This window comes from Bicyclus anynana, chromosome Z, assembly GCF_947172395.1.
Source record: "Bicyclus anynana chromosome Z, ilBicAnyn1.1, whole genome shotgun sequence".
NCBI lineage: Eukaryota > Metazoa > Arthropoda > Insecta > Lepidoptera > Nymphalidae > Bicyclus > Bicyclus anynana.
In genome coordinates, this window is record NC_069110.1 from 11160206 (window position 1) to 11187938 (window position 27733).

The 27733-nt window shown below is 34.3% G+C and overlaps 2 protein-coding genes across 2 annotated transcripts; one reads left to right on the top strand and one right to left on the bottom strand.

Moving 5' to 3' along the window:
* The first annotated feature begins 321 nt into the window (after nucleotides 1-321).
* LOC112045839 (KIF-binding protein-like) lies at nucleotides 322-1992 on the top strand. Its single transcript, XM_024082188.2, has one exon. The coding sequence runs from the start codon at nucleotides 322-324 to the stop codon at nucleotides 1990-1992; it is 1671 nt and encodes a 556-aa protein (XP_023937956.2).
* Nucleotides 1993-2044: 52 nt separating this feature from the next.
* On the bottom strand, nucleotides 2045-15934 carry LOC112045840 (solute carrier family 35 member C2). Its single transcript, XM_024082189.2, has 6 exons — nucleotides 15569-15934; nucleotides 13243-13530; nucleotides 12075-12327; nucleotides 10508-10674; nucleotides 9336-9533; nucleotides 2045-8526 (listed from the first exon to the last, which is right to left on the bottom strand). The coding sequence occupies exons 1-6, from the start codon at nucleotides 15752-15754 to the stop codon at nucleotides 8407-8409; spliced, it is 1212 nt and encodes a 403-aa protein (XP_023937957.2). The 5' UTR covers nucleotides 15755-15934; the 3' UTR covers nucleotides 2045-8406.
* Nucleotides 15935-27733: the final 11799 nt, after the last annotated feature.

The following is a 27733-nucleotide window of genomic DNA, read 5'->3' on the forward strand; positions in this document are numbered from 1 at the left end:
TAATTCTCGATAGGACACTCGAATCCAAAAAAAATGTATAAAACTTCGTGTGTACTATGTTACAACCAAAGATTTTATTTTACGGAATTAGGTAAAATCACAAAACTTTTATTAAGAGCACTTATGCTGTGGCTAACATAATAATATAAAAGTATATAAAACCTATTTCCAAAATGAATCCGTTGTAGGAAGATTAAACAGAAGAATATATAAAAATATGACATGACAGGAAAATTTTAAATGATAATATTAAAATATTGTACCGTAGATTTTTGAACAATCGCAGAGGACGTGATAAAAAATTTTCGTGTATTATTTAGCATGGATGCATTAACCAAAATAAGCAGGGTTTTTGATAATGTGAAACAAGTTGTCAAGGAGAAGAATTCATCTACTCGTCTTCAAAGTCTCAAAAAAGATATATTACTTATACAGTCGGAACTCCTAGTGTTAGGAAAGGAAAATCATGGTTTACATATTAGGTCACTGGCAATGGAAGGGTATCTTGCTCTACTTTCTGCTAAGATAATGCCCTTATCTCTCTCTGAGAAGAAGAATATATTGACTGTTGCATTCGAGAAACTTAAACAACACGCACAATGCGAGGAAACCTTATTCGTTTTTCTTAGAATACAGAACTTACTGTGTTATTTTCTAATACAACTCGATGAAATTAATCGAGCAAAATACATTCTTGAAAATGTTGAGGAAATGTACGATGATATAAGTAATTCTAAAGCGCATATGTTCATAGATGCTGAAGATTTGTTTGTACCTGAACCAGTTAGTAACATAAAGAGAATGAGTTCAGAGAAAATAGACAAATTGATAACAAATAATGTACAAATGTTAGCCTTCTTGTATAATAAATTAAATCTACCCCAAAAATATACATTGTATAGTCATACAGCATTGAGAAGGCAATTGGAGATGAAAGAAGGCACTCCGCAAGAATGGGCTATGCGTACTGCGAGGCTAGGCAATTATTTCTCTTATCTTAACCAACTTGGAAACGCGCGGCATCATTTGTGTGCGGCTTACCACATTTTGCGTACTTGTCATGACAATTGTAAACTCATACCAGAAGAATTCGTCCTTCAAAAGGCAGACTTTGAGATGCATTTCTTAGAGCTTAGTCATCATTGGGTTAAATATGGGCTCACTCTGTTTAAATTATCAAGAAAAAAAATTTTGAACAGCGTTTTTTCAGGACCTTCTGGTGCCTCTGCGACTGACTTGTGGAATACTGTCGATTTTGTAAATGAGAGTCTCGTTGACACCGATAATAATAGTCAAAAAGAAAACAGTAAGGATTCTGGATCAGAAAAATACGAAAAGGGGGATTGCTTAACGGAAAAAGTTTATATTTTTCCTTCTTTAGACCTCACCGATATTGAGAGAAAGGTTCCATTGGAAATTATAACCAATTCGATTGAAGCACGAAAACTGTTTTCTTTTACCCACAAATGGTTGAAGCGTGCGGAACACTATTATGATTTTGAACATCATTCGTCTCATTATATATCTTGCTCGCTGCAGCTCGCTGAACTGTATGAACATCTTGCTTTTTTTGAAAAGAATATTGACAATCAATATACCGTTCAAAAAAGAAGGGCTGATGTCTTGGAGACACTAAATTCATTATTAAAAAATTGCGACAACGTTATGTCAATACAAATAGATGTTATAAAAGAGCTCTCTCAAGTTCAATTAGAACTGATGGCACTAAATTTGCAAAAATTGTGGCGTGAAGAATCGCAAACTAACATATTGAATGTAGACAACGATACAGATTCTATAATACATTCCCTTAACTCTGAATCAAATAAAACCTTAACAGAAAAGACATTAAATACGAGTTCAAAAAACATTTTTCTGCGCAAAATGGAAGCCACTACGTCCATCAATGGTAAATTGTTTCGGCTCAGCGGACAGATAGATCCGGGAACTCCATCAGAGTTAAGTTTTGATTACGGAATACTGGGAAATTAACAAATATTGTAACAATGACTAACCATTTTTTGTATGAAATAAAACTTCAAGGTCACAATTATAAGTATCTATATTCTATATATTATAACAAATTACAGAATAATATTACAATAGTTAGAAAATTGAAAAAAATTATAGTAATGCCTATACCTAAGAAGATATAACAAAATTAACAACAATATTAAAATTAAGCAAACCATAAAACGCCAAACTTTTATTAGTTTGGCGTAAAGGAAAAAAAATCTTTCAGCAAATAATCTTAGTTTATATCTTTTTATTAGCTTTTAACCTCGGCTTTGCCCTCGTACATTTCAAGTAGTACTCCATGTCGGGCTTATTTTAATTAGTTTTGGTGAGATTTACCTGGTTAACACCCTAACTTCAGTTCTACTGGACGGAAGTAAATACATAGATTAAATATAATATATATGCATAAAATTGACAACATACAACGTTGTATCATATGAATCATTTTACATGGTCCCACAAAATGGGTTTCGCTGTCCAGCATTAGAATGCCCACGTTGTATCTTGCGCGCATTCGACTTCCTTTGCTTTTTTGGCTCTCATGTCGGCGTCCAAAATATCAAGCCCTTTTTTGGGGCGGTCGGAGGGGGAACCCTGGGACAGTTGGTAGCCCTCCCAGTAGCCGGACAAGTTGCCGGATTCCAAGGTTATCTCTATAACCTTGACTCGTCCTCCATCTTTCTTCCGACTTCAGACAACAATCTATCACATCCCAGCGCAATTTGCTCACTAGCTCGATCATTTCTTTCAACTCGATCATCTTTTCGTCGGTCGGTCTTTGAAGTGTGTGCGTTAAATGTTGCCAGGTTTAGTCGGTGGGGCTTGGCTGCGGAATCTCCCCCGGAGATGCTTGTCACTCGACGCCGCGCCTTTTTTAAAAAAAAAATCCAGCAACTTTTGAATGGTTATACCGCCATTAGGTCGGTTTAATTCTGTAAATATCAAAAGCTGAAATAAGGCACTGTTCGTGTGCGCATTATTATAAATTTTCTTATCTTACTATAAATAATTGTATAATATGTTGTTTTAATACGTCAATAAGTTTAATCTATAAATATAGTATCATAACACTTTGTGTGCAATACATTCCATCTAGTACTGAGAATTAGAGCCCGAGGAGACGGAAAGTTTCTCATTCAGAGTTCTGATTTGTGCGTTTCATACATATTTGATTTTCCAAAGTAAACCAAAACAATAAATATCATAATTTTTGGTCTTAAACATATTTTATTACTCAAACGTTAATTTTTAGATGGTTGTTTAAAAACTGTGCTGTAGGAATTTTAAAATAGAAGTGTGCATATATTCGCACGCTATATTAAACATTCAGCACATAAATAACTATTTCGAGATACCGATACAAACAAGCTTGTTGGAGTAGAGGGCTAAAGCCGAAATAAAGCCATTTAAATTGTTTTTTTTTTAACTTTTTTACACTTTGGATTGGTAAATAAAAGACCGATGTAAAATAATAAACGATGTATACATAATGTAATAAACATTTCTGAAACGTTACATTTTGCTTCATATTAAAATGTTACATGATACTTTCTCACACTTTTGAAAATAGTTAAATTTTGATATCGAAATATTTGATAGCTTTTGATAAATGAAAGCATCACGTTCCTATAAATATAAATGTCACGTGTATATTTATATGCAATAAAATAAGCTTTCACATTTTTTTAAATAGAAGTACAAAACTTATGAAATGCATGTTTTCAAGGTCCATGGTTTTCAGTAAATATATTTAATATCTATAGAAAATTATATTCTAGAAGAACAAAGTTTAGTATCGAGGTCTTTGGCTTCGTGCGCAAATTTACAAAAATCATTATTTTAATAAGATTGTGGAATATAAAGATATTGACAGATATACTTATTAATTGCTTGGGGTACCTACACATATTTGTATTTTTACATACGAGTAGAAGAAAACCAAAAATATGGTACCAAGAATCTTAAATGCCAAAAATGATAAAGGTTACATAATTGTTGTTAGTAATGTAAGTATTTTTTTCATGTATACTAACTTGCTTTTTTTAAAGTTATAGCTAGAAGAGCCTGCAAACGGATACTAATTGAAGTTATCTGACAGTATCTCTAAGATTCGGCAATACAAATATATAACCTCATCTGTTACTCATTAGTGCTAAGTAATGAATGACGGATAATGTTACTTACCTCATATTCAAAGAATGTATTAATGAATAAAAAATAATCAGTCGAAAACGTAGGACCAAGGTTTTAAATTCTAAATACTATATAGTACGAGATCCGGCATAATACCTACGTTTTCGACTGATTATTTTTTATTCATTAATACGTTTTATGAATATGAGATAAATAAGGAAACATAATTGCAACAAAAGTCAAGATATTTTCAGTGCAAAAACTGAGTGGCTAAGTGAGTATAGATACATATAAAATAGAATACATATAAAAATATAAGGATCAGGTAAGAATTAGAAGAGCCCATTATGGGCAATATGCAATGGGCACTTATCCAGAATACCCAGTGGAAGAAGGCACTGAATGTACCGTATTTTGGGCAGCAGCTGATGAATGGAGTTCCATTTATACTCGTAAGAGGTATTTGGTTCACATAGTATGAGTCAATCCATTTTTACATGCGCCCATATATTTCTATACTCGTACATTATCGATTCTTAGTGAAAAAACGTTTAATACAATTTTATATTTTAACAAATCTTCTATGTATACATACAAACATTAGTTATAATCAAAAATTACTCAGCTTTAGAGCAATGCATAACTCAATGCTCGATTTTGTAATAATTACAGAAGATAATATATCTGACTCATTAAGTATGTTTTGTAAGTAGAAAAATATGAATAACAGCAAAGGCGGAATGATGAAGTAATTCGCTTAAAATAATGACGGTATTTTGAGATCCATTCTTATTTACATGACGATTTAATTTTCGATCTCTACACGTTTTAAGGGTTCCGTAGTTTCTTAGTTTCTGATAAATTATCATGAGGAAGTACATAAAAATGTTGAAAAATATTTTTTTAGGGTACATGTAAAGTCGGGTTGATAAAGTTATTAGTAAGATAACTCTGAGTCTATTGAAACTAGTAAGCAGAAATTTAGTATAGGTATGTATGTATATATTAATTACGTTCATAAAATGGCAAAAATAAAATTAAAAAACAATTTTTTTTTGGGTTCTTTCCCTACATGCAAAGTGAGGATGTTGTTTTATAGTCAAATCCATTGTGTGGGTATCGTTATAGGTATTATTGTGTATTAAATAAGGTTTTAACGTTATAATTTAGTTTACGGAACCCTGCACTGCGCGTGGTCCGACACTTGGCCGGTTTTTAATTATAATTTCCGCACTTAGTTGTTATTCCCTCTATAAGGTCACTACAATCCAAAAAAATCCATACAAAAACATTTAAATGCTAATTTCTAGCGCCATTATAAATGCGATGGTCCATACAAAATGACTGGAAAATGGTCATTGTCCCATAATATTCTGATTCATTTATTTATATGACTTCATATTTTTAAACACGCCGTCACTCCAAAGCGTGTGACACTAATGTCTAAATACAATCAACATAATCAAACCAAAGTTTATGAGTAAATTACATACATATTTTGAGATTATTTAAGTTGTAATGCGACTTAAAATTGGTAAATAATTTCTTAAATAATGTAGTTAATAGTCAATAACAGTACCAGTCATGAAAGCATGTAACCTACATTAGGTACCTACATGCTTTAAACTTTAAATGTACGATTGTTTTAATTAGTAAATCTGAGCCTGAGTCCTCTAAACTTATTGAAAAAAATCTGCTAGGTGTTTACAAATGTGTTGATTTTTCTATCTAAATCACCGTAATATCCAATCATTAGTCTTTTTATCATTACCGTTTGCAATGCATTCTTCAATTTTCTACTTTTTCAAGTACATCACATCTTCCGTAAAATCTTTTATAATTATATACGTCTGACGTAGTTATCAATGGAAAATTAAAAACAAATCGACCATTAACGATTGGATTGCTTGGAATGAAAATCTTTTCCTGTAAAAATCAAATTTTACAAGAAAAGATTTTTTGAAACTTTACATAGTATTTGATTATTCAATTAGGTACATCTATTATACACTGAAATTTTAAAATTAGTTTAACTAACAATAAACTAAGCAGTTGGTATCGACCTATTTCACTTTTCCCCTCAAAATCGGTATCATTTGTAAAACTTACTTACTTGTACTTAATCGGACGCGGAACGATTTAGCGTTCCGCGTCGTGTAGAAACCGAAAGGGTGTGAATTTTCATCCTACTCCTAACAATTTAGTTCGCTTCCATCTGAGATTGCATCATCACTTACCATCAGGTGAGATTCTAGTTAAGGGCTAAAAACTATTTTTAAATTTTACTTTTTGTAAATGTTACTTGGACTAAAAGTGACACTTACGATAATTGTCATTAAAAGTAATAATAATTTGATGGTCATAAGTCGATTTGTAGCGGATTATTTTAAAAGCTTTATAGGAAAAAGGCTCATTAAATAACTATTATAACATAACTGTAGATTTTATGCTTACACGCAAATTGGTTTTTACCATGAAGGCTGAGTCAGACAAATACAAATTTGAGAGCAAACGTGTGGCATAGAAACCCATTTTCTAACAAACGGGAAAATGTATACAAACATGTTTTGTTAAATATTTAGTTTTACACAGTAGTTCGCCTAATAAACGTCTGTCTGTACATCTTACAATTACTATCAAACCGCCTTCCGAGATTAGGTCTATAAGTTTGAATAGATGTAAATATAACCAATAAGTAAAAACAAAAGTAATCAGCCATAATTTGGTTCACAAACATATTTCCTATTTAGAATTTAAATTACTCGAAAACATAATATATGTTAAAAAGTAGTATTTATAGCCTAGTACTAAGGGTACTGAAAGCTGATTCACATTTATGTTAAGAAAAAAGTCAATAACTAAGACTAGTAATTCACAGTTATCGATTATTCACTATCACTTAATCTTAAATCATCCAATAACAATTTTCTTAACACATGTATATGTTTCCCCTAAGGTAAGATTCCAAGTTAAAAAAGAAATAGGTACAGATATCGATATCTACTAGGTAGATGATCTGCACAGCCGTTGATCTGCCTCGTTTTTGCAAAACGTCAGTTGTTATTACGATAATTTGAAAACTTACAATAGGAAAATACACAAAAAAAATATAAATTAAATGCTTGTAATGAAACTTAAAGAGTTTCTGAATTTAACTGCTTGGAATGTGTTAACTATGCATATATAACTTTGTTACGAATCACAAAACAAAAATATATTATATACTAATTTTACCCAAATCATATAACAAAAATCTTAACCATTACAACATAATATTTCTTATAATAATATCTTTACGAAGTCTCTTTTGACTTTCAGTCATCGGAACTCTACAAACACCTTAGAGGCAAGTCTTGGCAAAGTCTCAGGATGAATTATTAGTTGCATCACTCCCAAAAGATGAGTGTGCCAGAGAATTTAATTCAAGGCTTCAATTCCATAAACAATTTATGGCAGGCGCACAGTTGTACGAAACAATATAGTAAAATCCTATTTACAACAAGATGAAAGTGACAGCTACAAGGTGCAAACAATGAATTTAGTAAAGAAAATGATGAAGTTTTGTATGTATATTCAGTATGTCTGAGAGAAGGTTGTTATGTAGTTTTCATACCCCTAAGCCTAAGTGATAAGTGTGGTCCGGTCCATCCTAAAATTTTTAAACAATTCCTAGATATGATTTATAAGGCAAACCAGCGTTTACCTTGTCTAGCTAGTACTCTATATATTTCATTATTCGTATAATCCCAACGATATACATCGATTGTACCTGTCAGAACTCAAAAGAGACTTCATTTTATGTACTTATAAAATATAAAGTACATCACATGAAAAACGTAAAAGAAGCCAACGTCAAAATATTTACCAGAGTTTCTATATCGTATATTGTGGATATACCTTATGTATATTATGTATAGTGAATATATTATTTTGTTACTTTACAATAATACTTTTATGACTTCTTTCACATTTCCATTATACAAAACATCAATTATTATAATTAGGACGTCGAATAAGGTAAACAAAATTTTAAACAAAAATGTTTAAAATAATTATCTGTCCAAAAAGACAGTGGTTTCAGATCAAGCGATGCTACGTCGCTCTGCAGGTACGCTTATATGAAAGGAATATCCAGTAAATGCTCAAGGCTATTAATTATTTTAATTTATAAGAAAAATTCTTTGACGATAAATAATATTCATTCGCCGTCCTAATCTAGACATTTATAAATATTATAATTGGTTGACAACCATCTTATCTTCCGTCCCTCCTTTGCAACACTTCGAATAACACAACATTAGAATCGAAATCGCTTTCTTCACTGCCAGCATTCTGCCATTTTTTAGCGTCTAGCAATGGCTCATTATGTTCTCCCTGAAAAAAAAAGACATTACTGTCAATGCCGGATACAAATTACTTTATGGTTCATTAATAACGTGCGGTGCCGTAACATTATTGTATCATATAAAGTGTAATGGGGTACGCTTCAAGGGGTTCTCGCACATAGTTACATGAAATTTTTAACATTCATTATAGCCATGAGATCATTAATAATTACTGTTTCTATTATAGTAAATAGTAGTAGTAGAAGACTAAAATCAAAGAAATGCGATTCCTTAAAAGTGGATGTTTATTAGATACAGGGATTTGCAATGATGAGGTCTAGGTTGGAGCTCGCTTGCCTAGAAAATGCCTATTCACTCTTGTCTTGAAGGTGCACAAAGTGTTAGGAAACACAGAAGCCGGAGGGGCATTCCACATCTACGCTGTTCTTATCAGGAGCGTCGATACGAAACGTTTTGCGCGAGTCGTTTGACATCGACAACAAAATGATGCCAATTTGCACGGTGTGCTATTCTGTGGTATAATGGGGATGGAGGGACTAGAAAAGAATGAAAAGATCCTGTGCGCACTCAGGCAACGATACGACGGTGCAGATTCTTCCTAGTCAGAGAGTCATCATCAATGGATAGATCTAGCGCGACGATCAACTGAGTCTAATGCGGATAGCTGATATTTAGCAGACCCATCCCATAGGTGACTGCAGTATTCCATGCTTGTTCGAACCTGTGCTTGATATAGGGTAAGAAGATGTTTAGAAGTTTAGAAGTAGTAGCCCGTAAAAAAGGCAAGACGTAACAAATTAAAGGTCAAACAGAGTTAAATGTCTCTGCTTTACATACCTTGGATTTTAGGCGTGGTCTGGGCATAGTATCGTCAAAGTCAATCGCATGTACTGTTCCAGCTACCGACTTGATGAACAGAACCTTATGCACAATGTGCCCGATGATACCCAACAAACACACAGCCAGGCCCACTACGTTGATGAGGCTAAGTTGATCGCCGCTAACCTCCACTGCCAGCACCAGAATGCACATTTCCTGAAAATTTATAATTATTCACATTACATACATGTACATAAGTCTGTCTGTTATCTTTTCACGGTTAAACCACTGAACTGATTCAGATGAATTTTGGTATGGTGACAAACGGGACTTTAGAGCAGAATATACTTTTTATCCCATTAATTATTATTAATCGAAGGATTTTTAATAAACCCCAAGATATTTGAAAAAAATCTTCTTCATACCTGAAGGAGAAATTTACATTATTGGGAGTGCAATCGGAGATTCGACCATGTTACTCACTAACTTTGTGCATACCAGTTCATACAAGCTCTCACTTGTGTGTGCCACTCATTTGGAAGGCACATCCAATAAATATTCGACATTTAAAATCACTAAACATATTTAAAAAAAAGCTGTGTAATCGCATTATCTGATGCACTAAAAAAACGTTTTGTTTATAATATCTATTATAATATTTAGTAATTTGACATAAAATATGTATTACTTTATTAACTTTAGGAAAGTGTACAAATGTTATCAATAAAGAACCTGCAATCTGAACCGGTGGTAGAGTCTTTACAAATAGTCAACTGATATTTCAAAAGTACTTGAAAACTGTGTCTACTCGAAAAGATTTTTTTTATTATTATTTATTTAGTTGTTGTATTATAAATGTGCATCAGGCGTATAGTGATAGTGTGTTTCGTATGTTTATATATATATTTTTTAAATACCACCCACAATATTTCACTTATACTTCTTATATTTTCCTAAACTTAAGGTTGCCTGGAAGAGATAGCTGTGAAGCAATAAGGCCGCCTTTTTGTAACCTGCTTCTTTTTTTCTCTTATTTATTTGTATGTTATGTAGTTTGCTTCCTTATTTGTCGTGTGTGGTGTAATAAAGTGTAAAAATAAAATAAATAAATAAATAAATGTATCAAGACACTAGGATGTTACTATAATTTACAAAGTAATCTGCAGGTTGATTGGGCGGTGACACCTTACCTTAAATATACCTGCGATGGATAATGTGAGACTAGACGTGTAAGTAACGACTAAGAACTCGCTTATCTCCATAGCGAAAGCAATGGTTGCCCCAACAGACACCTTAAGTATCGTCGGCATCATCTCTTCTTGTGGAAGTTTCAGTATATAATCAATACACTTAAATCCTGAAAAGGAGTACATTTTGATGGTCACTTTAATACAGCGTCGATTTGGTATCTCATTAGTATAACGCTGATATCACTTGGAGTAGATACGCACATAACCATACAGTGTGGAAAGCTTTATGAAAGGCCTGGGCTGGAAAGCAGGACAATCTTACTACTACTAACGGTCAGACTCATCACCGAGGGGTGGTGGTTCGATCCCCCGCCCCGTTGGTCTATTGTCGTACCCACTTCTAGCACAGTCTTTCCCGACTAATAGATCACATAGCAGTGTTAGTAAATTTTTAAATAATTTAGATTGTTAAATAACATCTATTAATATTATTAGTCAGGGAGGAGTTGCAGTTGTATCAGCATGAGCAGTGGCCCCTCTCTCTTCAATCAACTTATTTTTAATATTTCCTTATTTATTTTTCATCTAATTATTTATTAATTGGCATCCGATGTTCAATTGATTCGCACGAAACGTTACGCATCGACATTTCTAATAAGAACAGCGAAAATGTGGAATGCCCTTCCGCCTTCTCTGTTTACTGACACTTATGATTTATGCACCTTCAAGGCAAGTGTGAATAGGCATTTTCTACGCAAGCTCGCTCCAACCTAGACCATTGCTTGCACCAGGCATGATTGTAGTCAAGCGCAAGTCTATTAAGAATAAAAATTATCAACTTTCGACTTTTAAGGCCGTTATTTAGACAATAAAGGGTCATTAGTTTTCTTTATAGTGACATTAGTAACATTTGTCTTAGTATAATACTATATAAGCGCACAATTTTCTCAGACTGCACCATTACTAAAAAAACAAATGAGGAAATCATCGTAAAGCATCGTAAGGCCAGTTATAAAAAAGTAATATTTACCAAGTCGAGGTTACTACTCGAGGTTACAACACAATTGATACATTTCTTAATGATAAAGATGCTTCAAGGTCATTATTTCAGTTCACAGAGGAAGTTTCTAATAAGAACAGCGAAGATGTGGAATACCCTTCCAGCTTCTGTGTTTCCTAACACTTATGATTTGTGCACCTTCAAGACAAGAGTGAATAGCCATTTTCTAGGCAAGCGCGCTCCAACCTAGACCTCATCATTGCTTTCCACCAGGCATGATTGCAGTCAAGCGCAAGTCTATTATGAATAAAAAAAAAGTTAAAGAAATTGCAAATAATTTAATTACTGTAAACTATATGTAATAATATATGATCTTTCAATTTCTTCAAAAAGATCAATTGCTTAGTTTTTTGATCTTCTTACTAGATTGCCTGCCTTCTGAACCCTTACACTTGACCTGTCTTTTGAACCGTACATATTCATTGCGCACAGACAAAAGTTCTTGTAAACTAAATCTACTTTTTAAAAATTCAAGTTTTTGAATTCAATGTTCAAATACATTCTTACCTTCAAACATTATCATGAAAGGCAACAATGACAGAAACATCCAAGGTTGTACATGAAAGACCATGTCAACTGGGTTATGCAGACCCAATTTCGATTTTTGCATCAACAGTTGGGCAAATGTCCATCGAAGACCAGCAGCAAACGATGCAAGCAGCAGGAAGTTGAAGCCAAGTAGATTAAACTGTGTTGCTTTGTATGTAAACATGATCAATCCAGCTGCTATCATGAGGACAATGCCGACCAAGGACCATGACTGAAAAACAATTCATCATTATCAGACTATCCCATTATAGGGCCAGGGCACCATCTTTATTGAAGAGGGGATATGGAACTGACACACCACACTACTACATACAGGTTGACAGGAGAAAAATAATTACCACTGATCAATCCATACTAATATTATTAATGTGAAAGTGTATGTATATTTTCACGGCAAAACGGAGCGACGAAATGACGTGATTTTTAAAATAGAGATAGTAGAAAGTATGGAGAGTAGCATAGGCTACTTTTTGTCTCTTTGTAACCTTCCACTTCCCTAAAATGCAGGATGTAGGTTTGTATGGAGCATTTGTAGGGCAGGGGTAGGGTAGGTAGGGAAGAAGTGCAAGTAAAAGTTTAAGTTAAAGCGAAGCTTAACCGGATCTGCTAGTTTAATACAATAAACATATTAACATCACCATATTGATTACATAGCATTTGATGTATATTATCTTATTCGGTTAATATACATCAAAACAAAGGTGAGTTTGCATGTTATGCTTTTACTGTCAAATCATTTTGATTATTGCAATAGTCCCAAGGTAACAAGGCACCAACAGGTACAGCTGGTATATTAAACATTTCGCAATAGTGTCTCAATGTAGCTGGAATATTATTTAAGATAACAAAAGATCAAAGCTATACAATATAATATTATCTCTTCCTGTCTGCATAAATCATATTTAAGTACATTCCTACATTACAATAACAATACGAATATTTACATTTAAATGTAAACCTAAAGTGTTTTTCAGATAACATGGGTACAGTGACAGTTTGTTTCACTCTTGAAAGTTTGCCGCAATTCACAATAATAGTACATATTATGAACATCATAAGGCAACTGTCACCGTACCCATGCTATCTGTAAAACACTTTAGTGACTTATTTGATTAATGATAATTACCTTCTTTTCAAGTCCAAGAAGTATAGCAAATCCAAGAATAAAAATAATGGTCGTAGACTTTGTCATAGTGTAGAGAGATATTGTCACAAGTTCTAGTCCCCAGTTGGAAAATCCTACATCTATCCCACTAGCGAGACCAGTAGGGCCCACAGATCGCAAACATGTTATAAATGGCAACATTAGCTGTGGTGTCCCAGTTATTATATAAAGTACCAACCGGACTAGAACTGAAAGAATCCATTTTACAACCAAGTGGTACATTACCACCGTCAAAGGGTAGTGAAACTCCTGAAACAAAGTATCAATAACATTGGAATGGTATATAAAAAAATATATTTCAATTTAAGGCTCCGAAGGGCACTTTAAGATTTGATTAGGAAAACAAATGTCATATACTTGATTTATGAAATTGGTTTTTTTATGAAATTGTGTTTAAATAACTAAGAAAGGATTATGCCAAAGTCCCTGCAAGGAACACACATTTTATATCTAATACCATAAGCAACCCTTATTCAATCCTAGATTCTACACCTGATTGGACTTTATTAATGGATATGTATGAAAAACATCATCAAATCCCAGAGGTTATCACTATTTCAAGATCTAGACCAGACATGTTACTTTTTTCCAAACAAACTAAACATATAGTACATGTAGAGTTTACTGTGGTGTGGGAGACTAACATTCCGAAAGGACCACAGTATGAAAGTGAATAAATATTATGAACTGACAAATTGACTAACTAAAAATGGCTATGTGGTTAGTTTGTACGCCATAGAACGTACATGCGAGAGGATTACCAGCAAAATCTCTCTATAGCTTGTTTTAACACCTTGGCTTTACTAGAACGGCAGCAAGTTTTACAGGTTGCTCAGGAGTATTTCCCAAAACTCTGGGGTTATATTCTTTACTAAAAATTAATTAAAAATATTCAAGGAACATGTGTTCCAAAATTAATATTTCCTGGGTAAATAATATCTCTTTTGCAAATAGATCTTAAAATGTCGTAGCCAAGTTTTACGTATTTTAAAATGCAAGAATAGATAAAGGCGTGTGTTACATGGATAGTTGGAATTATTTGAATTACTTTGTATGAAAACATAAAAAGTTTTTATTTTTTTGTTATAAAAATATTAGTTATGCAGTTTGGCTTCTATAAGTGGACTGGTCAACACCATGAAGTTATGGGAAATACTCCCGAGCACCCTGTATATTATTTGTAAGGGTATCTAAAGCTGCTCTAGTAGGATCTTTCTGAATTTGGCTAGGCAGGGAGAATAAAACCAGCGGAGAAGGGGAGTCTTAGTTAACTGTCAAGGACGTCCTTAACTCTACACCATTGGTCACAAGTCCCGGGATCTGAGCACCTGCACATCAAATCCATTGAATGCTAAGATATTTTGTATTAATTTAAATTTATGTATTTTATAAGATTGTTTCACATTTTAGAAAATAATAAAATCACAACCTAATAGTAGATTTTTGTGAAATTGATAAAGATAATCAAAATCAAGTTGCAGCCTTGTCAGACAATTTTTAGACATTTCTTAGTAGATGCACCAAAGACTGGAAGATGGTGCAGAAGTGAAATGGTCCACCATAATTTTTCATGTACATTCATAATTTTATTCAACTCGACATGAATGCCACACTTTTTAATAGGAGATTGATGATGCCAAATCACAAATTTTGCACAGTATGGTTGGTCATGAGTACATACTTTGTTTCTGGATCCATGGACTATACAGATTATAATCCTACTACCAGCATTACTTTGCTGCATTACTTTCACCCTAGCTAATTGTGTAGACTGGTGGCAGAAGGTCTGGCTTATTTTTTAAACAAATAATAATCAACCTGGCTTTATAACACAGCCAGTATATATACCACATGTGGGCATGATTTGTATAATACCTATTAGGACACTAAAGTCAGCTCAAGTTTCTTATTGTACAATTTAAAATCATCTATGTCAATGTGTACTATCAAGCCAAAATCTATGTGTAACATTTCAGAAACATAGTTTCAAAACCTAATATTATATTACTATCCATTACTAGATCTTTATGTTCTCCTACTTTTTGTGATTTTAAGAGTCAGTCGCCATTTTAGATCCAAATCTGAATATATTCCTCTATATAGAATCTGGCTTGGCTTTACAATCCCTGGGTGAGGCCAAAAGAGTTTAGGCCACACCCAGGAATTGATTGTCAAATTTTAACAATTACCGCTATAATATGTAAATTCGAATAAAATAATATAATCATTAATTAAATAAATAATTAAGCCTTGTCTTATCTGTAATTAAAATTATTATTTTACTAACCTTTAAGAGCCATCTTTGGTAGAAAGTGAGCCCAATAGATAAAGAGAAATATAGCAGTATTAAGCCTAATGAAAGAAGACCTTTTTGAAAACATATATCTGACCATTTTCCTTTCGGTTTACTAGTAAATACATCTTCTTCGGCATCATTTTTTAACGACAGCTGTTCGTATTTTGCGCCTGGCATTTTGAGCACAAGGCAATAAATCTTCCTTCGAATAAATGACCCAATAGCATATCAGCTTGTAATATCCCAAAACTAAAGGCAAAGACTAATAAAATCAATTTTAATCGAAGATTTTATGTGACTTTCCTTAAATCTAACACTGTCAATGCCTTTGATAATAACAAAGATTGACATTTGACTATCATTTGTCAATCAAATGCAATTGTGACGTAGACATATTAAATTGACAGCGGCATTTTTTTCTCAAGGTTTTATGTTTTTGGGTTCTAGGTTTTTAGTATGTCTGTATATTTATGGTATATTTGATAGAGTTAAGGGTTTTTGGTATGAGTTTTTGATTTTGACAAACTTTTGACTTTTGATTATTCCATAATTTCATAAACTGAGTTCATGAGGCAATGGGCTTGAGCTTGGCTATAGCATTTTTATGCTGAATCCAGCCACAGACTACAAAGAATTTTAACCACCGATAGACACTGTGGCAAATAAAAAACGCGGCAAATTCAAAATATCTGCAGTATATGTATTTTTAACTTCCTGCTAGTTACTTAGAATAATGTAAGGAATGTACATAATGATTAACCCTTTTTTTCAAAATTAGAGTAACAGTTATAAAAAATTGTGCATAAATCATGAAAAAACTACTAAATGTACTGTGATTTATGAATTTTAAAATGAAACCCCAAAACGGGATTCTGGGGAAAACGAGGGAATATTTTAATGTTTGTTTAGTAACTTGCGCATTTGCTATTTATGTATTTAGTGTAGTTTTGAATTGAGTTCAATTAAACCTATCGACCTAATTAAACTTAATAATGACATTATTTTTTGCTATATAGTTACTGACTAAATAGCGAAAGATATTAACTGACTGTTACATTGACATCGTTTTTTTTTAAGTTATCTTCGCGGTTTTAAATACACTGACTCGTTAACATGTAAAATGTAAGTACCTAATGGTAAATATATGGGGACGAAAGCTTACACTAATTTTTAGTAGACGAAGTCGTGGGAGTCCACCAGTGGGTAATTAATAAAGCTAAATCTTTTTGTTTTAGATACATCTTTATAAGAATCATCGGGTGAAAGTACTTGGTGAAATCCCGGCCAAAAAATCATCAATTTTAATCGAAGTTTGCTGGGTCTAATAAATCTAGTATTTAATAAATAATAATCATCTTTATATATAGAAATAAATCCATTTAACCCTTGGTCACGCCATCACGCGTGAACGGCCGGACCGATTTCACTATTTTTTTTGATGTGTTTGTTATTGTCAGGAGACAGAAAAAAATTAAAAAATTGAGTGGAAAATTAGAAAAAGGTGTAGGTAAGGGTAAGGTTAGGGTAGGGGTAGCAGTAGGGTAGAGGGTAGGGTAGGGTAGGGGTAGGGTAGGTGTAGTTCAAAGTTTACATCGAGTTTCACGCGGGCGAAGTCGTGGGCGTCTGCTAGTTATTTATAGTTATGACATTCAATAAACCCCATGATGATCCATGATGTCGGTTTCTTTTCATTTGAAATGGGTCTGTCAGGGTTAATTGTGCGCTTATAAGTATTCAATATTCTTGCAAAAATTAAAAATTAAAAAAATAAACCATTTAATTTAAAGTAGGCTTAGTTAACATGCACTTTTGAAACGTCAGTTCTGTCAGTTTGTGATCTGGCTCTACCACCCGTTCGGAAGGCAGGATCTGCTCAAAATAGCCGGCAAATTTTATTATAGGTAGGTAGGTAAGTATGTATTTACAGAGAGATACTTATAATTTACAGAGTGTGACCCACTTTTATAAAGTTGATTCTAAAGTAAATACTGAGCCAGTGTATTAGTATTTCTTTCATAGAAATTGTTGTAACAGACAGGTTGATGTCGTCACAGTAATAAATTATAAGTGCAGTAGCTTCCATATAAAGGTTTCTCAGTAACGGAATAAAAGTACGCTAGTAACCTATGGCGTAACACATCTAGTTCTTGTGAACATCGTTTATTCTGATATTGCTATGAAGTTAGACCGGTGGAGCCCGTGAATTCACCCATTACAACTTCAATTATTACATTTTGATTGAAGATACGCTGTACGGCACGAAATGGGCCACTGCTATGTCAAATGAATACTCGAAACGGTATCGTGCTATAAATAAAATTGTAGATGGTCAATACACTGCCTAAAAGCAGTGACTAAAGCCTGTAGAATAGCTAACCAGTTCCCTATTACCGGTTTTACCTTATTAATTTTTGTTATTCAACTTTTGAACTTGGCATTTTCAGTTTTAAAAATTAATCTATAAAGATTTATTGTGTAATAATGCTTGACAGGGTATTTAATAGTTTGAAGAACGCTAGCCAAGTCAATCGAATGGTAATAAAAGTTTTCTGTAAATCCGTTTACAGGTTTCTCTTATTTACTATTTATGTATTGTAAACGCTATACAAAGGAAGTGGTCACATAGGAGCAGAGTGCTGTTGTTCAAACTTGGGCTCGTGCTCGGAAATATGACAATGTTCTGGTGTACACCGATGTGAATATACCTTTAGGAAGTCGTCGGAGCGCTAAGATATAGCATGTATATTTTCGAGTTTCCTAATAATTCTACAAATAAGGATAAATAGGCCCAGCAGCAAAAATAATTGTCTAATAATAATAATGAGTTACGTCGTGTTAAGACTTTTTAACGCTTTTGCGTTACGTGACGATTTCTGCCAGTTAACTCTACTATATGCCACATACTAAAAGAACTTCGTTCCAAAAAATCTTCTTACCATAATGTACCACTACTATATGCTTAAAATGTAGGTACCTTAATTCTTAATAAACCACATCATTTACTTACCTATTAATATTATATTATAGCCGATAGACGTCCATTGCTGGACGTAGGCCTCTTGCATAGACTTACAAGTACAACGGCCTCGAGCCGCCACCATTCAGCGGCTTCCTACTCGCTCGATATGCTCGGTCCAACTAGTGGGCGGTGAATTAACACTGCGCTTTCCGATGCGGGGTCGCCATTCCAGCACCTTGGGACGCCAACGTCCATCGGTCCTTCGAACTATGTGGCTTACCCATTGCCACTTCAGCTTTGCGACTCGCTGAACTTCTCGTCGATCGATTTCTGATTCAATCACGCATATTCCAAGTATAGCTCGCTCCATCACCCGATGAGTGACTTAGAACGCTGCCCAGCCGTCTGCCGCCGTATATATTCGTCTACGATTTCGAGCGCAGAGTCCTCAACAATAACTGGGCGGAGCGGTACATGAGCATTAGTCATGATCTTCGTCTTGCTCATGTTCATTTTTAGGCCCACACGTTGAGAAACTCTGCTGAGGTCGTTGGGCATGTTATTAAGGTCATCCAGAGTCCGTAATAACCGTAGTTGAGTGATGTACCTACTCACTGATTGATGTTGATGCCAAATCCGTTCCAGTTCAGAAGCTTAAAGACATCTTCCAATGCGGCGGTAAATAGCTTCGGGGAGATTAAATCTCCTTGTCGCACTTCCTCCGGATTGGCCTCCTAGTCTGATCCTGTATACGGACTGACATAGTGGCACTTTCATAAAAACTCTTCAACACTTGGATGTACCTGTAGTCGATCCGGCATCTCTGCATAACACATTTTTGAAAAATTTGAGCTGATAATCATAATAACGATAATATTGCTTTTATTTAATGTTTTGATGTTTCAGGAACGTCCAGTAATTTATTGTTATATTAAAAACTAGCGGACGCCCGCGACTTCGTCCGCGTAAATTTCGATGTCAACTTTACTACTACCCCTACCCTACCCTACCCCTACCCTACCCTACCCCTAGCCTACCACTACCCCAACCCTACCCTACCCAACCCCTACATCTACCCAACCCCTACCCTACCCTACCCCTACCCCCACCCTACCCCTACCCTACCCCAAACCTACCCCTACCCTACCCCTACCTTACCTACACCCTACCCCCATCCTACCCCTACCGTCTCCGTATCCTATCCCTTTCCTACCCCTATCCCACCCGTACCCCTATCTCACGCCTATCCTACCCCTATCCTACCACTTCCCTATCCTACCCGTACCTCTACCCTACCACTACCCTACCTCTACTTCTACTCTACCACTACCTTAAACCCGGCCCTAAACCTACCCTACCCCTACACTACCCCTACGCTTCTCTACCCGTACCCTACCCTACCCTGTAACTCCTCTATCTTACTCCTACCCTTAGCAAAATCGGTCCAGTCCTTCGAGAGTGGTGGTATGACCAAGAGAAATAGAAACTTCTATGCTAATAATATAAAGAGGTAAAGTTCGTGTTGTTGTAGGAGGTAATCTCTGGATCTACTGAACCGATTTGGAAAATTGTTTTACCAATAGAAAGCTACGTTATTTGCGAGTGTCATAGGCTATGTTTAATTCCCATATTCACACGGGAATGGAAACTACGTAAATGAAAGCGCCGGGCGTCATATAGCGGAATTTCTGCGTCTTTTAGAAATTTTGTATTATCTCCGAAACTATTTAAGTAATTAACATACTGTAAAGGGCTAATCTTATCTCCATTATATCCTTGTGATTATTAAATAATTTATTTTAATAAGGATTAAAGTTTAGTTGTATAAATAATGACGTAAACCTAAGTATATAAAATTAATAATTTTTAAAACACAAAAGGTACTATATCTGCTAATATATAGAAGATAGATATATGGTGTCGCGGACTTTTTTGTAGAACTTTTAAAGATACATAAAGTCTCCATACATTAATTTCAATTTTACACAATAGTTAAGGCAGCGCATGCGAATAAGTCTGTTTAAGAGGATTTTCAGTCCGACCTGTATGACAAAAACTGTGATAACTCGGCTAATTTATATGATACCAATATAAAATATAGCCTATAGCACTCCCCGATAATGTAGCATTCTACTGGTGAAAGAATTTTTAAAATCGGACCAGTAGTTCCGAAGATTACCTCATTTAAAAAATGTGACAAACTTACAAACTTACAAACTTTACCTCTTTATAATATTAGTATAGACAATATAAAATATAGCCTATAGCACTCCCCGATAATGTAGCATTCTACTGGTGAAAGAATTTTTAAAATCGGACCAGTAGTTCCGAAGATTACCCCATTTAAAAAATGTGACAAACTTACAAACTTACAAACTTTACCTCTTTATAATATTAGTATAGACTAGCAGGACCTCGCGGTTTTACCCACTTAGTTCCGATTCTGTGGGAATACAGGGATAACATATAGCTTATATTATTGCGATAATGTAGCTTTCTATTGATGAAAGTAGTTTGCAGTAATTTTCGAGTTTATTACATACACAAATACAAATATTTCCGCTTTATAATATTAGTGTAGCAGAAGAAAGACGTTATTATTGCAATATTCATATTTTGTGTAGCATGTTTTCAGAATTCAATGCAACATTTTAGCGCCATCGTCCAACCGTTATTGTTCCCGGAGGGGCGGGCGCGCGAAATTCAGCGCAAGGACTACCTACCTACACCTCCAAAGTTTATTGCGCACAAATTGTATGCATTATTTATTTAATTTAAAAGCGAAGAAACCCGAGCGCGATCATACGGCTCTACGTTGAAATGAGAACAACAAAGAGTGCATAGTATAAATAAGACAAAAATAAAGGTACACGACAGGATTAGTAGTTTGTTGACGTTACAATGTACGTTGAAATCTTTCGAGCTTACATATTACGACTTTAAAGTCGCAATTGGAAATGCCTTGGTTTACTACTAAGAGGTCCTAGATTCAACTCCAAGCTCGGGTCAAATTAGGGCCTGTAGCCATGCGGCACGTCGATTCTCTTTCTACAAACATAGCTACGCTTTAAACTACGCTTCAAAAATTAATAAATATATGGTGACATTTGCTTTCGACAGGTCACGTGATCAAGTTGTCGATTGGATCGGTCAATCCCATACATTTTGTTAGTTTTCGAAGCGTTTGTAGAAGGCTATACGATTTGCCACTTGGCTAATAGGCCCAGGCTCGGGTTACATTACGATTTTTAAACTTTTAAATTGTATCGAGTTTAGGCTGTTGGTGTGTCGTTGTGTGTGTAATTACCACCCTACTGCAGGTAGCTGGCAAAATCTTGTGTGAAGATGAAGATCCAACAAAATAAAGATATACAGGCCAACCTTTTTTTGAGTCTTATATATAAATTTTTCATAAAGGTATTATAGTATTATAGTATACTTATCTAGAAAGTGAAATACAAATAAATTTGCATTCTTCAGAAAAACTATGTAAATGCTTCGTACTCGTAGTATTCTTGTAGCTGGCAGCGCGTAGCGTTTCTACACCAGTGACTGCATAGCCAAGCGGCCCGATGATTCTCTTTCTACGATCGCAAACGCTTCGAAAACTAGAAATATGTATGGGAATGACATTTGCTATCGACAAGTCACGTGATTAAAAACTGTCATCCCCATACATTTTTATAGTTTTCGAAGCGTTAGCGATCGTAGAAAGAGAATCGATATGCCACTTGGCTAAGGGGGCAGGTCATCACAGCTTATTCTATATTACTGCAAAATATAGAAATATGAAACAACATTAAAACAAAGACTGGTGTATCTGTATCCAGCACATTTTATTCCTCCAGACGGCTAAATGGATCTTGGTGCACAATTTTTATCCCGTTATTTACACAGGGACGAGATCTACGCGGGCGAAAATAGTAAAGTAACGTATTTTTTAGTAATTTAAGATTTTTGTAGTTGTATTAAATAAAAAATGTAGTTTACTTTCATAAAAAAAAACAAGGCGGTCTTAGGTACGGGTGGTATTGTTATGAATGTTAAATAAATAATAAAAACATAAATACATTGCTTTAATAAAATATTTTATTTTATTTTAAATATTATACATATTTTGTTTTGCGATCTTCGTAATGTAGTCACTTACGTTACATTTTAATAATAGATAAGCACACAACATGATTGTACGAATGTATCGTCAATATATCCTAATATTTTGTGTCGCTATGGCATTCTAAGTGCAAAAGAAACCATGTCTCGCTTTATAAGTTATTTCGGGATTCTTCAAGTTTTACGAAATCCGACCACGTTCGCAAACGGGATGGCCAGATGACAAAATGTCGTATAAAATACAACAAGCACGAATGTTTTGCATGTTTCATGCACTATGCGAAATGTGTATTTAGGTGGATTATATACAAGAACATAAACATCAAATGCATATGTATTGTTCTTTTTATATTTGTTACATATATTTGTATTTTAGCTATATACTTTCTTACGAGTATACTTATTGTAGGACGCAATTATATATACGTTCTCCTTAAAGGGCTTTAAAAAATAAAACATATTATCAACATAAATTATATAGGGTAACTACATAAATGTAATTGAAATCTTAAACGTGAATATGTGGAATAAAAACGAATATGCGAACCATCCGGTGATCAAAAAGTTGAAACAAAATTACGCAGTAAACCCACAAAATTGACAATGAAAATAATGTTACGTCTATTAATTCCCTCGACAGCCTATTAACAAGGGGTAGAGCGCGTATTAAAATGATAAATGATTCTAATCATCATTTCTTCTTGGCCAATATTACATGATCCTTTTCTCTACCGTTGTTCAAAATATAAAAGGTTGAAAGGGGGCGAATATATGGTCCATCGCAGGTCTAAAAGAAGTGGTTGGTTTTACCCCCAAGGTTGTCGTTTCATGCGTTAACTTTAACAAATTACTGTTGCAATGAGACTTGAGCTACAGAACTTAGTTCTGTCTGCTCTGGCTGAAAAGATGAATTGTTCTTGTGACCCTTTTGCTAAAATATTATACTTATTTATAACAAGCACCGAAGTTGTATATTTTTCTAAATTATTTAATATTTTATCCAAGGTGTGAAGTGGGGTGTCATGGCCTAGTTGTAATACCGCAAATCAATCATATCCACCGACTAATTAGACATTCAGAGATAATATTATTTAGTTTACAATTGTTTTTTTTTAATAATGTCGGCACTTTTAGGAATTATATCAACTTAAAAACAAACGAAGTTTACATTTAATATTAATTTAATTCTGTCAATATAAATTTCTACTGAAGCGTTTCATGCGATTTGATTGCTGGATTCAATAAAGACTGTAAAAAAAGTGTAAAACAGTTTTAGTCTTGTTTGATTGATCACTTTCAAAAGTCCCCTCGTTTCAAAAATCTATCTGTGTGCCTAGTGGGAGTTTTTAATATTTTCATACTGTTACTATCGCGTTGACGTAAACGTAATTGAAACAGTTGTGCAGTAGTGCCACTAGATGGCGCTGTTTCAATTCCTTAGAAATTCGCGTTTACGTTAACGCGATAGTAACAGTATCAAACTGCCAATAGGCCCTCTGATAATAAAGTCAAGAAGACAAAACTCGTTTCAACAAAATTTTCTCATCACTAGTACAGATCTATAAAACTAGTTATGTACTAGTGATGGAGAAAACCGCGACTTCATGTGCAAGAAAATCAATGTAATCCACACTACAATTTACATGAATTTTTTAGAAATATAGATTTTCATTAGTTGGCCTGTATACCATTTTTTAGTGTAAATCGAATTGCAGATGTATATTTTAAAACAATTTTTTAAACACTCTGAGGTTATATACTGAAAAGTTATATTTCTCACCTCAGAATGTTTAAAAATTGTACTGTGTTCTAAAACTTGGAGGTCGTCTTGCTCATAAAAGCGGAGTTGACATTAGCAGCAGGTACGAATACCTAATCCACGCCAGTCTCTTAACAAACGTTAATAAAGGCAACCGCTAAAAACGGAAATTCAAAAGTTGCTCTCCCGAAAGGGTTACCATTATTAAAATTAAAATTAGATTACGTTTTTCGGTTAATGCTGTTGTTTTGCGAGGTAATTATCTTGAGGGAGAGGTGGGTGATTAACAGCGCACGATCTAATTCGATAGCTACTGTAATATTAACAAGTATCTCGGCGAAGCAGTTTTTGGTACGTTTTTGATTGCAGTTTAGTCCCGATGATAATTACTTTTGGGAAAGGGTTGCGCGAAACGCCTATATACAGGTTGTTTTGATTAATTTCCCAACAAAGTGTGTTTTAACAACAACAATAATAGGTAGATGTTTTAACCCCAGATACATTACGTTTTATAAACATCTCACAGCATAACTTGGGGTCGATGTGACTTCTACCTGATTTCAACCCGATTGCGTTGATTATTTTTGATTTTTATATATTTTTTTATAAACTTAATTAAAAAACTTTAAATATTAATATGAATATCAGTCTCAAAATGGGAGCTTCACATTTTGTATAAACTTGACGGCCGCGTGGCGCAGTGACCCTGCTTTCTGCATCCACGGTCGTGGGTTCGATTCCCACAACTGGAAAATATTTGTGTGATGAGCATGGGTGTTTTCCAGTGTCTGTGTGTATTTATACATTATATAAGTATTTATATGTAGTATATAAATGTATATGAATATTATAATATCAACTATCTTAACACCCATAACACAAGCTACTCTGTATGCTTACTTTGGGGCTAGATAGTTATGTGTATTGTTTAAGTATATTTATTTATTGAAAAAAAAAAAACAAAACAAAAACAAACAAGTGCTCTCTCTGAGTTCTCCATAGACAGGAGTTGAAGGACATCATAATACTGTAGGCATGTCTCTAGCAGGTAAAGCCTAAAATGTAGCAACATTTTATAGGCGATTAAGCCACTTACCATCAAAGTATAGTAGAAAAAAATAGAACTTCAAAGTATGTCTAATCTAATTGCGCATTTTCGCAAAGAATATCACAATCGCGTGTTCAAAATCACCCTGTAGGTTATACCGCTCGGTTGTTATTGTTATTGTGATTATGTGCCGTCAAGTTACGCAGAGCGCTATGACAGTGTTACACCCGTGTGCATTAATAATAGAGTTACTTACTACTTGTATGCGATGTTAATAACTTGTTAATACCTAATAAGAATCTTTAAATAAGTCCTAAGAATTGGTAAATAGGCTGAAGCTACTCGTGCACTAACTATAAAATAATCCTAACAATCATCATTATCAACAGCTCACTGCTGAGCACGAGTCTCCTCTTAGAATAAGTGGGAGTTAGGCCTTAGTTCACCACGCTGGCCCAATGTGGACTGGCAGACTTCACACATGTTAAGAAATAAGAAATGTGACATCGCTCATTTCTATGGCAACTACATTGTTAGTGAAATTATTCATTAAGGCATCCCATAGTAATAAAGTTCAAATTCAAATAAAACTTGTTATAGCGAATATAAAATCGACGAGTTTATAACAGCCCCTGGAACTAATGGTGAATTTTTACGGATTACAACTTCAAAGTGTTCTTATCCGTCGCCCGGTGACACGGCAGCGAGAACGCTTTCGTGACTTCAACGTGAATCCTTGTCAATAATGTGGAGCCGGCAATAGTCAGATATACCTCATATTATGAAGGCTGATTTTTCATCCTCATAACAGGTAAGTATGGTAGCCAATGGAGCTTGAACCGTGGTGGTTTTGGAAGTTAGCCAGTTTCGAGGGACCGGCTGGTCTATTCACCAACATTTGCGCATATAAATAAGCCTGAAGTCACCTAATATAATTAGCATCAATGGAAAAAAACAAACTACTTGGTTACGTTACTTCAAGCCCTTTATTTTCATTTAGTGTGGAGACCACAGGCAATCGACAGGGTTTACGGGAATGGAAAATTACAAAACGGAGTTTTGTAATTCTATTCTATTCTATTGCATTTCATTATCGCTATCACTATCGCTATAGCTATCTCTATCGAATCCCATCTCCTCCCATTCTATTCCATTCAAATCCATTTCATTCTATTCTATTCTATTCGCTATCGCTATCGCTATCGCGACTCTCCATACAAATTTTCAACCCCTATTTCACCTTCTCTTTTTATTTTAGTGATAAAAAGTAGCCTGTGTTCTGCTCCAAGGTCCCATAATATATCATCATGCCAAAAATTCATTTTGATCGGTTGACTCGTCGGTCGGCTGATAGACAGACAAACTTACACTTTCGCATTTATAATATTAGTATAGATTTGTCCATTATACTTTGATTAATAATTTTGATCAGTAAGCATGAAATAAGTAGTGAGTACGAAATCACGTGACTTAGAAATTATTAACAATAGCTATTAGGTGAATTTCGTGTTATTATAGTTACTCAAATTTAGTGAATAGGCCTCTATATACGCAAAAGTACAAAACGAACTTTTTTATATTTTCTATTTGTGGATGTCAAAAAATTTTTTATATATATTAATGTAAATACTTCAATTTATCAATACGAAGTATAAAACTGCTATCTTAATTATTTTTTTGTCAAAAACTGTCTTGACTTTCACACTATTTTCATGTTTTACATATTTTATGTTGTCAATCACAAAACCAAATCCGTGCACTTAACTTAGCCTTTTATGGGATCAGAACATCTTAGCTTTGAAGAGGGGAGCTGTTCATATGGGGATATAGTGAGCAAACGCACTTTTACAAAGAAATATAAAAGGAAATACTTTGAAGTAGGTGTTAAGACGTTAGAAAGTTGCAGCTCGTAGCGTTTGGTTAGTAACTGTATGGCTTTAATCGACAGTCTAGTGATGTAGGCTAGGAAAGTAATCGAAAATGTCTTAATTATAATCTTTACCTTTTAGATCAGTAAAAATCACGGTTAAAAGGAAGCTATAACTATATTCTGTCGTAAAGATTTGTTGATTCACATGCTAGCAGAAGATATTTAATTGTTAACTTATTTTAAAGGAAAAAATAAATTTGCAGTCAGGAACGACGTGGCGCAGTGGTATGCGCGGTGGATTTAATGAGGTCCTGGGTTCGATCCCCGGCTGGGCCGATTGAGGTTTTCTTAATTGGTTCAGATCTAGCTGGTGGGAGGCTTCGGCCGTGGCTAGTTACCACCCTACC